Raw genomic sequence first — 17,291 nt, forward strand, 5'->3', positions numbered from 1 at the left:
GGTGGCTTCTACCACCACCACCTTTCCGAAGACAGGTGTTATGGAGATGGGCCGATAGCTATTAAGCCTCTGGTGGTCACCCTTCTTATAAATAGGGACAGTTTTCGAGGTCTTCAGAAAGTCCGGGAAGACGCCACAACTTCCCGGCGTAGAATAGGCCTACAGTATTTCTAAATCCAAGAGTACTACCCCTTTATCCGTGATGTTACTCCTTTTAACAATTTTTATTTTACATTTTTTTAAAGTGGGGTGATATGAACTCTTTCAGGTGCTCCTTTTTTTACGTATACCACAAACTCTGTGTTGCTAACTGGACAGCCATCATCTGCTTCAAATATAGGAGCGTCATTGAAAGTTGGTCGATTGTGTAACGTCTTTTAATGTGTTGTCTGTCAGTAAGTGTCCAGCAATATATGCCCAGCATCAGCACATTCTCACGTTGTTCAGCGGAATTTCTCTTAATACCCGTCCTAAAGTTTTGAAAGAATGGATTTATTTGTTGAAATAGGTTAGATAGGTCTTGAATTAGATTCGGATAACAATTTTCATTTTCTCTTATTGAACAGCGTACATTATTTGCCTCTCCTGAATCATAAAAATAAACTTGACCGTAGAGACTGTATTTCCGAAGGTCCAATTCTGTGATGAACTTGACCATGGAATATATACACACATGGTTCTTCTATTGTGGTTGGTCTAATATTGCAACAAACACTTCCCATAGCAAATGAGTTGTAGAAGCTTCTTATTTTTTACATGAAATGTCTTGATTGTTGGTGACTTCCAGTCAATAAACAACTTTGTATAAGTTTGTGAAACTGGCAACGTAACCTTGCCATTATAAAAGCAAGGAGTAAACAAAACATTTGCCTTTTTTTCTCAATTGAAGTTAAGCGAGTAACAAAACGACATACATTGTTCAATAACTGGGCCTAGTGCTATAATTATCTCTGATTTATATTAGTTTGGCCTATTAAATTATTATACCAATATGTATTATTAGCTGATCTTAATATTACCAAATCCCGCACTAAGCCGCCTCTTTTTCAATTTTCAATTTTAATGCCCCCAGTACACTCTCCCAGAGGCGCCTCGCCGAGTAATTCGGGCGAGTGCTTATGCGAGGTGACCATGTACACTCTCGCTTTGTCTTGCAGTCGAAATGGAAGCGCTTTATGTGCTCGGCTCTTTTGCAGTCTCGGGTCCTTGGCTAAATCAGTTTAATCCACACTATTATAAATACCCCCGCCGCAGCAAACCTACCGACTAAGCGAATTTCCATTTGTCTGAATTGATTTTCAGTTAAATATATTTTAATAACATTAGGTTTAACGAGTACCTAGGTTTGCTGCTACAAGGAAACTAATAAAGTGTGTTTTTGAGTAAAATATTGATAGCTTAGTACAAAATAAATAAATTTGCCAAGTTTGATCAAAATATATCCATAAACAAGCAAACTACAAAATTTGACAATATTCTCCATAAGAATAACATGGGAATTTTAAATTTACAATTTTTTTAATTTTCTCCGATACTAATAACCGTACAAAAATACTTTTATATACTAAATTATTTGTTTAAAAAGGCTCTTAATGGTGGTGTAAATTATTAGCTCTTTAAAAAGGTCTAAAGAGAAATCGGGAAATTTTGTGTTTTGAGGGTCAAAAGTGAGAAAAACCAATTTTTACCCCATAAAACCCCCCGTAAAGCCCCGTTCCCATGGTCCGATCGTGCTGGTTCGCGAACTCATTCAAGTTTATCCCGCTTTACACCTTTAAACCAAATTTCATCAAAATCGGACAAAAATTACTCAAGTTATCGCGTTCACGGACGTATATATATATAAGTCTATATATGATATATATATATATATATACATATATACAAATTTGAACGAATGGTGTTTTTGGCCTCTGGGGACATCAAAATGAAAAAGTAAATCGGTCCCGGGTCTAGGTCTTACCGTGCCACCTACGGTAATAGCTACTTCCCTATAGGGAAATTCGCTAAAATGAGGAGGTGTCTCTGTCTGTCTGGACGTCTGTCACGACTAAAATACAAAACCAATACAGCCAAAATCAACCACAAAGATGGTCCATATATCTGGAACGTCATAGGCTTATTAATGAATTTTACCAATGCATACAAACCCTTTAAGAAGCGCTCTATGTGATCGTTGGCGTGATCATACCAAATAGGTTACTGAATTGATAGTATGTATTATAAAACAAAACTTAAGTATGATTATTATTTTAAATATCATACAATAACTCTAAACTGAAACACTATTTTGTGTTTCATGAACCATAAAATAATAGCAGTACAGTAATAAGATGGATTAAAAACAAAACGCTAAGCTTATTTAAACTCTTAATTTACTTATTTTACAAACACCAAACAAACAATCAGTCTGAAGACAAGTTTTGACAATGCAAGACAGTTATATACAGCAGCCTTGTGAGGTTAACTGCGGTTGTAGCGGTTGCCCCAGCCTCTCTGGTGAGTGTCCTTGTACTCATCCATGGCTCTGGCCCGAGCGAGAGCCTCCTCATCATCAGTCTGCAAAACAGCATTAAAATTAGGTCACTTCAGTCTCATCGTTACTTAAAACAGTGATTTGACAATTCCTGAGAAGTTACTCAGGGTGTCCTTACACCTGCCAGTAAATTTATGAAACTTTCAGTGAATTTCTTGCAATCACAGCAAAATTAATGATCTTATTCAATCAAGGCAACATTTATGATGATTTACCACGATCATAATAACATTTCCCAATTCTTCGAGATCGTAGCAACAAAAACATCCATAATGATTTCTTGCAATCGTGACAACATTGTGATTTTCATGGTCATTTTCTGTGATCAAGGTAACATCCGTGATTATTTACGGCAAAATCCGTTACTTGTGAATTCCAGTGATTGCAGCAGCACTGTGATTATTTCCTGCAACCACGACCAAATCCGTCATGATTTCCCGCGATCGTGGCAACAACGATGTTGGACAGATGTGATGCCCTGCAGCGATCATGTCAATACCTCTGATTATTTCCCACGGTGTGGCAATAACTGTTCTAATATAATTTGCCGCAATCTCACCAAAACCCGTGATGATTTCTTACCATGTCTCGGACATCCATCACTATACTTGCGGTCGTGGCAAAATACGTGGGAATTTCTTGAATCGCGCCAAAATCCAGTATGATTCCCATTTCCGGAGATAATGGTAACATCCGTGATTTCCCGTTATCGCAGCAAAGCCTGTGATGATCGTGGCACAACGTCATTAATCATGGGAATTTCTTGTTCTTTATAAAATTTACACACAATTCACGGATTTTTCCCGGTTATCTGAATTCACCCACAATTCCCGGTTTCCAGGTCGGCTGGACATCCTGTATGTGGTTTTGCATATATGCATTTCACAAAATATATTAAAAAACATATTTCATAACGTTCTGTGCAATATGCGAGTTTGCCGAGTTGACTATAATGGACAATAATGCGTTTTCTGCTTTTGGGTGAAATGCATTTTGTAATTTAACTCGCCAGGATTTGGACAGCATATGGTAAATTACTTTAAACAAACATCCAATAGAATGATAAGTAAAATTTACCTCAATTTTCCGCTCTTTCTCAGCTTCTTCTTGGTCAGCAATAGCTTCCGCATTTGCTTGGCTGGCCATCTCTAGCAAAGATCTTGATTTCACTGTTTCAGCATCGGGGAATCTAAAATACAAATAAAAAGCTTGTCATGTTATCTGGATTGAGTGTGGCCTTTTATGTGTCAACTAATGTACTGGAAGAGAGGTTAAAAGAATTCAATTCAATTGAAACCAAACTGTTGTCTTAGTTGTGCATTGGAGCCGCAGTTAATTGTGCTGAAGTAATCTAAGCTGTTCTGATTACAACAAAGTCCCATCCATCCAAACGCATTTGGAACAGAACCTATCTGGAGCAAACTGTTTGTAAAAAAATAAAATGTCTTTGACTGTAGGCCTTAGTAGCCATATATTTCTTTCACAGTCATCTCAGCACCATGATTGTCTCCCACAATCACAACATCACTAAAAATTCCCAACGATCACGGCAGCACTATGATCCGTTAAACATATCCAGCGGAATACATTTAATCAACAGAAGCTAGGACGTAGACTATTGAGAATTATTCTAAATTATTTTGTGCTATGCCTCATATAGGCCTACAAGCAATTCATAGGCTTTTCTCTGTTAATAAAAATTCATGTTGATTTACCTATCCAATTTTTTAAAGTCAAGCAAATAATTATAATTATGGTTTTCTTATACAAAAAAACAATTTAAACTGAGCAAAGCCCACAAACTGCTGAATGAAAATTCATACTGTTTGAGTAGGCCTGTGCATAGAGTAGAGTACTTACATTCCATCTTTTACTCGTTGATCATAAAACTCTTTAACCGTCATTGCAGGAAGACTAGGATATCCAGCTCCAAACACCTTCTTTTGAACCTCATCCTTAGTTATTATAATCGGTTTCAACGGTTTAGGTTTAGGGCCTCTAGATAATTTTTCTTCACTCTCGTTCGCCTTCAAGCTACCCCCAGCTTTAACTTTAGACATGTATTTTAGGATTTCCTTTTCCGATTGAAGGGACTCTAGCTCCCTAATACCTTCATTAATATGACACTTTATTAAGGTAATGAAATAGTTTCTTTTCAGCTCATCGTCGACATGAGATGTAAGATCTATCTGTTTCTTCATAGTTTTCAAATCGCCTTGAAGAGCCTTTTGCTCGTTGTAAAGCTGTATCTTGTTTGCTCTGAAGTGAGCAGAATTCATGAGAGCCTGAGCAGGAGTTTGAGGTACAGCCACTTGATTTGATGTGCTTTGTTCTTGTTCTGCATCAGATGGCGGTGGAATCTCTATATCAGTAATGGCGTAGTCCTTGCAACGTTGTAAAAAATCTCTGAAGTAAATATCCGCTGTGTCGACTACTTCTGTTCTCTCTGTTACACACAGTTTTTGAGTCAGGTTCCCTAGCAGAGATGGCAACAAAAAATATTTCAAATTATTTGTTGCTACTTCTTCAATGGATTCATTTGAGCTAAACAAGGAAGTCATGGATGCCAGACGTGTCGCATCTTCGAATAATTTCATAGCTCTGCGTATTTTAACCTGGAACATTTAATAATCAAAATCAACACAGACAAAGCGTAAAATTCATAAAACTAAATGGGAGTCTACTGTAAAGATAAAAAAACAAAACAAATACCAAACTAAAAATTATAGGCTAGCCTAAATATTATTTAAACTTTGTTAAAATATACCAGGATACAATTGTTTGACAGATTTCATAAAGAAAAGAATATCATGAAACTTACTCAAAGTGTTAACTTATTAGTTCATTAAATATTCCATACAACTACAACACGTTTGACGATTGTTGTAAAAGATACACGTCACACAGGCGGCGGGAATCGGGATGTAAACAAAGCTACACCCAGCTCAGTACTCCCAGCGATAATAGCCCCAACCACATTAGCGAATTTTGAGTAGTGGAGGGAGAGCTCACTTCAAATCAAATCAAATCAAAATACTTTTATTCCAAAAATTAAACAGTACAATAATAGAACAATATATTACATGGAATTATTCCCCCGGATAGACTGTTGATCTGTGATCGGGGGAAGAGTTCTTGTAAACCATTGTTAGGCAATATACAAAGTATTTAAAATTTGTTTGATGCTATTACCTACATCTACTAGAAATTAAAAAAGACAAACACCTTTATAAATTGAATATTAGAAAGGAAACCCCTAATTAGATTTAAACAAATACGAGAGTCTATAGTAATACATTCAAAAAAATAATAAAATGGATCCTACTAAACTAGAAGTTACTGAAAACGGTAACAAAAACATGGTTGAATTCTGCATCAGCCGTGGCGAAAACATCTTTTTCAGTTAATGGAAAATAATTATACTGTGTAAACTGACTGTATCAGCGCCTCTGCAGCCGCCCACCCGATACGCGCGAGCCACTCGCCAATCCTGCGTTTGTACACAGCAACACTGCTACCCTCCGCCTCGATAATGTCTGATGGAAGGTTACGGTATAAAACATGTGCTAGATAGAAAGGTTCTTGTTAGTGGAATTGAGGAATGATCTAGGCAACAAAAGCCAAAATTTATCCGGTTTCTAGTGGGATAACAATGTGATATTTCTGTAAATATTTGTTGCTTGTTTGACTTTATAAACAGTAATAGTGATTTAATGAATAGTTGCCTAATATTCAATACTGGAAATTCAATAAAGAGTTGATCTGTTGGATATCGGGGTGGTTTTTTAAGAATTTTTTTTATTAGAGATTTCTGTGTTACAAACAAAGGCTCCAGCACAGCGGATGAGACGCCACCCCAAGCCAAAATTCCGTACTGGAGCACCGACTGCACATAAGCGTAGTATACCATCCTGCAGTGATCCACCGCCAACACCTGGCCCAGCTGAGCGAAAGCATAGACCAACCTTCTAAGCCTCTGTTTCACATACCAAACGTGTGGAACCCAGCTCAATCTCTGATCCATGTTAACGCCTAAGTACTTATATTGTGACACCCGTTCGACAGTGTCACAGCAGCAGTCCCGTGACAGCGGATCACCACAAGAGTGTAGGTGTAGGAGTCTGGGGCAAGGATCGTTATCACTTTTTAAAAATATGGGAAGGCATTTTGTTTTTGTAACATTTAGTGACATGGAGTTGTGATCCAACCAATTTTTGATTTTAACCAAATCAGTCGATGCTTGGTCATATACCACGTCCCACGTACTGCCGGTAGTAACCACTGCTGTGTCGTCAGCAAAGAGGAAAAGTTTGCTTCCAGAGTGCACTTTAGATATGTTATTTATGTATATTAAGAACAACAAAGGTCCAAGATTACCCTGGACCACACCATATTCGATATTAGTTTTCTCACTTAAAATGCCATTGATGGATACGACTTGATGACGGTCTTCTAAATAGCTTTTGAACCAGTCAATTGACAACTTGTCTAACCCAGCAAACTCTAATTTTGACATTAGCTTTTGTCTATCGATTGAATCAAAAGCCTTCGCTGGATCTAAAAATGTTACTAGCACTCGTTGTTTTAAATTAATTTTGCAAGAAATAAATTTGTTAATGTTAAATAGTGCATGCGTCGTGCTTTTGTTTGCCCTAAAGCCGTATTGTGAACTGGAAATCACATTTTCATTTTCAAGATAATGGGTTAACTGTAACTTAACACACTTTTCGAGAACTTTAGAAACTGCACCGAGCAACGATATTGGTCTGAAGTTAGAATTAATATTTTTTTGGCCTGATTTGTGAACTGGTATAACTTTAGCAATTTTAATTGATGTAGGAAACTTGCCTGAACTTGTACTAAGATTAATTATATGTAAAAGTGGTTGATTCAAAGTTTCAATATTATATTTAATAAGCTTCGATGGAATTCCATCCCATCCGGCAGCTGAATTGCCTCTTATGGACCTCACAACATCGCAGAGTTCTTGCTGAGTGACAGGTCTCAGGGAGAAAACCTTATCTGTGGCGTAAATGGCGTCATCGACCTCAGCTGGCCCGTCAGTCTTAATTGTACTCGCAAGTTGCGCGCCAACTGAGGCAAAGTAGTTATTGAAATTATTGCCGACAATTTTTATTGCGTCAGGTGTAGCAGTGTCACCGTGCGCGCAGAAACCCTCAACTGGGAATTTTCCCTTTCTACTTGGGCGGCCCGCGACCTCATTCACAATGTTCCAGAACTTTCTTGAGTCACCGTTAGCTTCATCAATTTTAGTCTTATAAAACCTGTATTTAGCTTTCTTATCAATGATATTACAGTAATATGTTCCGGTATCTAGTAAACCTTGTCCGTAATTGTGTGTTGAAAGGATGATGTCGGAGCTGCTTACTTAACTTATCTCGATAGCGTATTGACTTTAGGAGCCCATTAGTTATCCATGGCTTTAATTTAGAGGCTTTGGCTGATTTATTTTCAATAATTGTATATTTATCTAAAATTTGCCCTATAACCTTATTAAACATTTCTGAAGCTTCGTCCACGTCTACCGAATTTAATATATTGTTCCAATTGAATGAATTTAGTTCCACGCCAATGCTTTGCCAATTGATTGTTTTTGAAGTACAATTGTTTATTTCCATATTTTTCGACCTGGTGCTTTGCAATTCCAGATAGGTTGTGAAATGATCTGTTAGGTTGTAAAATGATGACTTGCCATCGCCACTCGGTTGCCGCCAGTACAGTGCTAGCGCATCTCATCGGCCATGCTAAACCAAACCTGACGAGTTGTGTTATGTTTTATATTTATGCTTTATTATGAGCACAGCTTGTCTCTTAATGTCCATATTAAAATTATTTAAAAAGTTGTATTTTTAAATTCCCTTCCCCCAAATCTAAAAAAAAAACCTCATTAAATCTCAAATTCCCTCAAAATTTAATTGTATAGCGTGGTTCGCGCTATCAAATCATTCTGTGGGCACCCCTGCCTGGTCGTTTAACCCTCCGAGTGTCCATAGTTTAGGCCTTAATGTCCGCCTATTTTTGGCGCATTTGCAAGGTTTTATTAAAACGGATCTGAGAAGCTTAAAACAATGTTAATTCTTCTGTTCTATATACCATTTTGTTTGGAAAATCATGGGCTTCAATATTATATACCTATAAAACATAAGGAACATTTGTAAAAAAAAGTTTTTAGGTAAAAAAAAATATTTTGGAAAAAAAATAAAATAAAATAAGTTTGCGCTCAATGAAATTGTATAAATTATAAGCCTATAAATATTTGAAAATAGCCACTTTGTTCTAAATTTTATGAGGATTACAAATATATAATCATATAGTGAGGTAAGTTATCAAATAAATAAGTTATGAGTGAAAAACAGATTTCAGTACATAGCGTTTGGCTGCACTTTACTTGACGTCCTACACTCATTCGAATGAAAATATCGATCAATATATCGATTAATCGATTGCTTCATTCGATATATCGTTTGGTTAGTTAGGTAAGGTTAACCTAACCTAACTAACCGAACGATATATCGAATGAACCAATCTAATGAAAATATCGAATTAAAAAAACAATCGAATGAGTGTAGGACGTCAAGTAAAGTGCAGCCTAGCGTTTAGCTAAGAATGCATAGCCTAACCATAGCTAGGAATCTGGCTGATAATTTACATCAATATCACTAGGCCTACCTACTTCTTCAGGATCATCAACCAGCCCTTCAAAATCACTTAAATATTCTTATAATGCACCAAGTATATCACTAGTTTTGATTTTTAACACTAAAACAATGATAAACGTAGGTAATAAAACACATCAGACATCGGTCCGAAGTTAACCAAGCTGTTTACAAATACGCTCGTCAGCTGTCTGCTACAATATTTTCGGAACTAAAATGAAAAGCGCTTAGAGACAGACCTCCGGAGAAAGCTTAGAATCTAACAAAAAGAACGATACCTACTTAACTCGATCCAGTTCAATCCGATTCAGTCAGTCATAGAGCCTTCGCCGTAAACGATATTCGTGTGTCGAAAAATCGACAAGTGACACTACACTAAGTGTGTCGTGAGTCGTTTTTTCGACAAGTGACGCTCGGAGGGTTAACCAACGGTTATTCCAACAAATAAAACACAATATGGCTGTACCAGGAAGTGTAAATAGGCTAGGGTCTAGGTCCTGAATGTAGGTGTACCAAAAACACTAACTTAAGTTGGTGCCAACTCCTGATAAGCAATAAAGTAGGCCTACCTAGGCCTAACTTAGGCCCACCCTAATTGGAAGAAACGCCAATAACCCCTTTGAATCTTGCCTGTCTGAATAGGCTAAAAATAAAATGTTTTGTCAATAAAAGTAAAATGTACCCAGATCCTAGACCTAGCCTATGTTAGTTTTCTTAATCACCAAACTTTTAATCGAGCTACAACAAAATAAAGTCGTTACCGGTACAGGAATGAATTTAGGCCTATCTCTATTCTACCTGAATTTCGCCACTATTAGTTGCCTGATCAGTATTCGATATTTCTTCATAAATATTCATTCCTTCTTCAAATATTTCAGATAACTTTTTATCGTGCTCTGTATCATTTTCTTCCATGTTTTACGACTCCTCTTCCTGCTTTATACTAGATTTGAAATAGAAGAACAAAGAACTACAATGAATTGTTTGAATAAAGTGTAAACATTAAAAATTAAAATATCATCAAAAATGAGTAGAGTAAGTTAAACAAACACTCCTTCCTAAATCCCAAAGTCCTTAATCCTTTGCCCTTCTCCCTCCTTCACACAGACACAGGTTTAGAGTTTCAGTTTAGGTTATAAAATTGTGTTGTTTGTTATTATTTATTATGAATAAATATTATTTTTTTTGTTGTTATTGGAAATTCGATGAGTGAAGAACAGGGTCTTGGGAAGAGTAGAATATAAAACACTTCGAGCATTGAGCAAGGATGGAAAGGATACCAGAAAATGTATCTAGTTTAGATTATGACAGGAACACATCTCACATACTTGATACTTGTCTTCTTCTTAATCTTTGACTGTGGTTGGATTGATAGCGTCAAATTTTTAATACCATATAATAAAAACATATATTTACAACATAAATACTAAAACTGTGGCGAAAATTTCAACCCGGCATGAGAGGTTCCTCTACCTACTCTTGCACACTATAGAGGCCAGAGGGGCCTTTACAAGAGAGAATTGCTCACTGTGGCTTGAAAAGCTTTCAGGTCTAAGTTCCTGACTCTTTCGGGCAGGGTGAGCGAGGCATGTCCAAGTCATGAGCTCTGCGTGTTCCGTGGTTGTGATGGCTACTTCTGCTATTAAAGCTAGTCAGGTTCTCTTTTAACAGTAAAAGGCTGTTCAGGACATACTGTGCTAACAACGGTGAGGATACCCAATTCTTTACAAAGGGGTCGGCAGTGTTCTCTTGGGCCGGAGGATGTTATGATTCGCAAGGCTTTCTTTTGCAGCAACAGTATATCCTGGGCAGAAGGAGATTGGCCCCAGAGTACTATTCCATACAGTATATGGCTATGGAACAAGGAATGGTAGATGGTAATCAAGTAGTTTTTAGTGGTAACCTCTCTAAGCTTCCTGAGAAGGTCTCTTGATAACTTGACGCAAACTTTGTCTGTGTGAATGTTCCAGCCTAACCTAGGGTCGATCCAGAATCCTAATAGCTTTACAGTCTCGTCCTGCTCTATCCTCGATCGCAGAGTGCAGATTAGGGATTGGGTTTTCGCCTCATTGATTTTGAAGCGGTTTGTTATAAACACACATCGTGAGATAAACACAACTAAACATTTTAACAATCCAGCAACAGCAGTTAACATGAGTTAACGTGATAAATATTAAAATAAAGTAAAAATCAAGAGCAATTGATTCACAGCTGTGGCTAAGTTGACGCCACAGCCACTTAAAGCAGCCCCCCCAGCCCCCCGTGGAGACTGGAAGTCCTTGAAGTCCAGGAAGCTTGAGTTTTGGTTTTACTTTTCTACCAGATCGAGCTGTTTGGGTAAAGGCCGGACCATAGTTCTAGGTGTCTGGCTGACGCATATGCGTAATAACGAATTTGCAATTTAATCATATGTTAGCCCAAGTTTTGACAGATGGGGAATTAACACACAGCAAATTAATGCGCATGCGTCAGCCAGACGCCTAGAACTGTAGTCCAGCCTTTACCATTGACTATATAGCCTAGTCAATGGTTCTATATGGTAGTCTCATATAATTCATATATCCTCTGTGCATATAATCATACATATAACCACACCGGCATGCCTATTGCCATGGTATTAACATGAATAACAATACCCCCGCCGCAGCAAACCTGCAGACTAAGTGAATTTCCATTTGACTGATTGGATTTACACTGAAATGTCTACTTAAAAATATAACATTTATTCTCGATTTAAATAGAATTAGTTTAACAAGTACTTAGGTTTGCTGCATCAGGGAGGGTAAAACTGTTTTTTTTTTTTGTAAAATGTGAATAGTTAGTAAGAAATAAAAACATTTTCCAAATTTGATCAAAATATGTTCATAAACAAGCAAACTACAACAGTTTACTTATTCTCCATAAGAATAACATGGGAATTTTAAATTTAAAACTTTTTGGAATTTTCTACGCAACCATTAGCGCATAATAACGCTTCAATATACTAAATTATTTGTTTTTTTAAGCTCTACAAAATGGTTTGGAAAGAAATTGCTAAATTTTATGTTTTTTTTTTGTCAAAAATGGGAAAAACCTATTTTTACCCCATAAAACCCTCCTAAACCCCCGTTCCCATGGTCCGATCATGCTGGATCGCGAACTCGTTCGAATAAACATACGTTTACACGTTTGTACCAAATTTCATTGAAATCGGATCATTTTTGCTCGAGTTATTCTGCTGTCGGACACACACACACACACACACACACATATATATATATATATATATATATATATATATATATATGTATGTATATATATATATATATTAATAAATAATATGTAAAATAACATGAGTACCCTTTTTTTATATTCTTTTTTATTTAATAAATCACAACATGTTTCGTCTCTAAGGACATTTTCAAGTGTGTTAACCTAATTTCAAACAAAAATATTATGTTATGAATAAATACAGCTGTTAATTTTGTTAGTACCTATGTGAATGAATGTTTAGTTGTTGGTTTTTCTAACACTTATAATTTTGTTAAATATAGGATTAGTGGTTTGTGTGTGTACTATATTTAAAATGTTGTTTCTGTCTTCTTTGTAGTGTTTATATATGTGAAAATTTTCTTTTATGTTCATTTTGGTTCCTTTGTTAATAATGTCTAGTATGGTAATGTTTTCGTTATAATTTTTGTATGTAGGCCCTATGGTCTGTAGAAAGTATGTGTTCTGCAAATGTAGATTTTTGTGTAGTTCTGTTGTTTGATTTAATTGCTTGAATATGTTCTTTGTATCTACTTTGAAAATTTCGTCCTGTTTGGCCAATATAGAATTTTGAGCAGGAACTGCAGTTTAATTTGTATATGCCTGATTTGTCTTTTATGTCTGATACGTTGTTGTTTGACTGTGAAAATTTGTTAATTAAATCAAATGAATTGTTTCTTGTTCTGTATGATAACTTATAATTTTGGTTGTTAAATGTTTTCCTATATGCTTTGTTAAATGTAGTTGAGTAAGGTAGGCATAAAAATTCATGTTTTCTTTCTTCTTTCTTGACATGTTGGTTTTTCATGCCTGCTTTTTTCTTTATCATTTTTTCTACGGTTTTGCTGCTGTATCCATGACTCTTTGCTAATTTTGTGATATGTTCCTTTTCTTCAATAAAGTCTTCGTTACTCATGGGAATGTTGATAAGTCTATCAATATACGAATGGAATGTTGCCATTTTGTGTTGCCAGGGATGATTTGAATTTGCTGGGATAATGAGATTGTTTTCAGTAGGCTTTCTAAAAATTTTAAATTTATGTAAATTGTTTTCTTTGGTTATAGTCAAATCTAAGAAATTGATAGATGAATTTTGAACTTCTAATGTGAATTTAATTGATTTTGAAATCGTGTTCAAGTATTCCAATAGTTGATTTGGTGTATGGTTGTCAATGTTAAATAAGCATATGATGTCATCAACATACCTGTACCAATATATATCCTTCAGCATTGGGTTGACATTGTTAATGATTTTTTCGTTTTCTATATGCTGCATGTAAATGTTGGCTAATAAACCAGATAGTGGTGAACCCATTGCTAACCCTTCATTTTGTTTATAATACATCGAATTAAATTCAAAATAATTTTGTTCTACCGTTGTTTTGGTGAGTGCAATTAAATCTTTGATATTACCATCTGTTAGTTCGTTGTTTTTTGATAGGTTTTGTGATATAATTTGAAGGGTTTCTTTAATTGGTACATTCGAGTACATGTTTGTAATGTCAAATGAGATGAATACAGAGTTACTGTATTAGGAATTTGTACATCTTTGATTTTGTTTATCAACTCATAGTTGTTCAATAAACTATAGTTATTTCCAAATGTCATGTAGCTCTTTAGTTTGTAATTTAGAAATTTTGCAAGTTTATAGCATGGTGCATTACAGTAATTAACCACAGGTCGTATTGGTATGTTTAATTTATGCGTTTTCATCCTACCTTTTAGTTGTGGTGCTTTGGGTTTTATCATTTTCATTTTTAATTTTTCTTCTGGAGTAATTATTTTACTTTTTGTTATGATTTTGTTGGTTTGTTTATTATATTCTTGAGTAGGATCATTTTTGAGTTTTGAAAAAGAATTATTGTTTAAAAAGTCTTGTACTTTGTCATTGTAGTCTTCAATTTTTAAGACTATTGTAGTATTGCTTTTGTCTGCTTTAGCTATCATAGCTTGATTTTGTTCTAATTTATTGGCTATATTTTTTATTGTGTTAAAATCTTTCTTTGATTTGTTGATTGCTTTTGTTTGTTTAGCATGGGATTGGGTTTTTTCATATTCATGAATAAAATTATGTCTTATAGCTTCCTGATGGTCAGCGGTTTTCTTCTGTATTTCAGCTTCAAAATCAAATAGTTGATCTTCTATTACTTTTGGTTTATGGTCTAAATTTACATTGTATTTGATTGATTTGCATAACATTTCAGTTTCTTCTTTTGTAAATGTTATATTTGTAAGGTTTTCCATGGTTGGTTTAAATGTGCTATCATCTTCATTGGTGGTATTCGCTGTTACAGAATTTTGTTTTGACATCAAATTTTGAATCTTCTTAATTTGTTTTTCCTTTTTTCTTTTTAAAATTGGTTTGCACCAATTGTTTATGTAATCTAAAAACTCATACATGTGATTATAGGCTGATTTAGTATAAGCGGATTGTATTGATTGCCACGGTTTGTTTCAAAACCAACGGTGATTGATCAAATTGTCTAAAATATATATATTTAAATATTGATAGTTCTGTTCACTTTTTAGGGCTACTTTTTCAATTAATAAGCGAAATAATAAAAACCAGAGTACCCTGAAATTCATTTTTATTTAAACTGATACGTGTATTTCGGCACTAAGGCCATGATCACAGTACGAGCTATATAAAAGTATGTAAACAAATAAAATAAATAAATAGTTAATAACATATGTTTTGAATTCATATTAAAATTTTGATTAAATGGTTAGGTGTATTTTTTAACATGTAAATGTGCAAGATTCTTCCCTGATTTGTCTGATTTTTTTCATGTATTGGATTTTGCTTTTGTTTTTGCATTACATTGAGAATTTGGTCCCCGTATTCTTTTGAGTGTAGGTATATTTGTAGCTCTTCTTTTATGTCCATTTTTTCACCCTTTTTTCATAATTTAGAATTTTGACACATTCTTCTAATTTGCCATAATTGTGATTATTTTCTAATATGTGTTCTCCTGCATACATTGAGCGTTGGGATGTTTTATTGTTTGATTTTACGGCTTGGATATGTTCTTTGAATCTGCATGAAAATGGTCTTCCAGTCTGGCCAATGTAGAATTTGGGACAATTTAGACATTTAATTTTGTAAATTCCAGATTTTTCATATTTGTTAATTGTTTGTAGGTTCTTGTTTGATAGTTTATTAATTAAATTGAATGCATTGTTTCTAGATCTATAGCTAATTTTGAATTTAGATGCTTGAAATGTTTTCCTGATTGGTTTGTTTAATACCGAACTGTACGGAAGACAAATAAACTCCTTCTTCTCTTCTATGTTTAAATTTTGGGTTTTCTTATTTTCGATCTTCTTGATTAATTTGTCTATTAAACTATCCTTGTATCCATTTTTGTAGCTATGAAGCTATGTCTTTTATAATAGATTTTTCCAAATTGTAATCGTCTTCATTTAAAGGTACTCTTAACATTCTGTGTACAGAGTTGAAGCTTGCCATTTTATGTTGCCACGGTGAATTTGAGTCAGCAGGAATAACAAGATCTGTTTGTGTGGATTTGGAACTTGCCAACTTTTTATAATGTAAGTGTCCCCGCCCTACACCCCACGAATAGGAACTGTCATCATTGTACCCCAATTTCTCCCAGCAACTGTATTTGCTCAGGTTGATCGTCCAGCGAAGAGACTTTATCGTACAGAAAACAAAGAATTGTTGATATTTATATTTATGAATTTGAACGGATGGTGTTTTTGGCCTCTAGGGACCTCAAAACGAAAAAGAAAATCGGTCCCGCGTCCAGGTCTTACCATGAGTACTACGGTAATAGCTTATTCCCTATATGGGAAATTCGCTAAAACTTGTAAACGTAAACATTGTGCACACGTTCCATAAATAAGTGCAATAGCTGGGTAGCATCGCGCGGAGCATCACAACCTGACGAGGGTAGGGGAGAGGTCCCCCCATAGCGTCCTTGGCTGATGAGTTAAGTCTGGAATTGATTATAAACTTCCATAGCACCAGGGGGTCGCCCTATTGACTAGGCAGGCATTAAACATAATAAAAAGGATCAGGGTATCGATAGATAAAACGTTCTTTGAGGGCCTCGCCAGGTACCCTGTCAGGTCCAGGGTTTATTGTTCTTAAGGGATAGAAAGACCGTCTCTCCTACTCTTCAAGAATGTACAGTGCGACTTCATCCTGTTCAATACACCTGTCATCCCGCAGTGGCTGCCATGTCTGAGTCGGGAACAGGGGCTCTTAACTATCATCTCCGCAGTGTCCCCGCCCTACACCCCACGAATAGGAACTGTCATCATTGTACCCCAATTTCTCCCAGCAACTGTATTTGCTCCGGTTGATCGTCCAGCGAAGAGACTTCATCGTACAGAAAACAAAGAATTGTTGATATTTATAGGCATTATCTGTAGATGTGATACTCCCTGGTGTGAATTTAACATCAACACTAGTGAGTACTACCATAGATAAAACTTACTACTCTAGTACTCATAGAACTACAAGTTTTGTAGTTCTTTTTCTTTGGTACTAATACGACTATCCACAGTACTATCCTGATAATTATACCAATTTGTAAATAAATAACAATGCAAAAATGTGGTTCGGATTCCGCTATGAACTGTACTAGGTCCCTTAGAAGCAATTGGCTGTATGGGCTATTAATTTAACTAGAGTACATGTTGCTCGAAATCGAGCAATTGCAAAGAAGTACAGGAGTTATTTATAAACAAATAACTTGTTTAAAACTAATTTCAGTAATAATTTCCGATGATTTTAAGAGTCAACGAAAAGATTATTAACTAATGGAAATACTCACAATTTACATAACAGTCCTATTCTAGTT

General features: G+C 35.5%; 1 protein-coding gene across 1 annotated transcript; it reads right to left on the bottom strand.

Annotated features, from left to right (window-relative positions):
* Positions 1-2,358: 2,358 nt before the first annotated feature.
* LOC128990128 (immunoglobulin-binding protein 1b-like) lies at positions 2,359-10,308 on the bottom strand. Its single transcript, XM_054412388.1, has 4 exons — positions 10,012-10,308; positions 4,397-5,151; positions 3,614-3,725; positions 2,359-2,559 (listed from the first exon to the last, which is right to left on the bottom strand). Exons 1-4 carry the CDS (start codon positions 10,126-10,128, stop codon positions 2,464-2,466), a joined length of 1,080 nt encoding a protein of 359 aa, XP_054268363.1. The 5' UTR covers positions 10,129-10,308; the 3' UTR covers positions 2,359-2,463.
* Positions 10,309-17,291: the final 6,983 nt, after the last annotated feature.

The sequence above is a fragment of the Macrosteles quadrilineatus genome, unplaced genomic scaffold, assembly GCF_028750875.1.
Source record: "Macrosteles quadrilineatus isolate MER2022 unplaced genomic scaffold, UCM_ALF_1.0 Scaffold_3__2_contigs__length_128488019, whole genome shotgun sequence".
Classification (NCBI taxonomy): Eukaryota; Metazoa; Arthropoda; class Insecta; order Hemiptera; family Cicadellidae; genus Macrosteles; species Macrosteles quadrilineatus.

What these genes read in the sequence shown, in the direction of transcription:
- LOC128990128 (XM_054412388.1), bottom strand. Translation starts at nt 10,128, where the DNA reads ATGGAAGAAAATGATACAGAGCACGATAAAAAGTTATCTGAAATATTT. An exon ending in CAACGAGTAAAAGATGGAAT is followed by an intron (nt 3,726 to 4,396) that starts GTAAGTACTCTA and finishes TTTGTATTTTAG; the next exon opens with ATTCCCCGATGCTGAAACAG. An exon ending in AGAAAGAGCGGAAAATTGAG is followed by an intron (nt 2,560 to 3,613) that starts GTAAATTTTACT and finishes GCTGTTTTGCAG; the next exon opens with ACTGATGATGAGGAGGCTCT.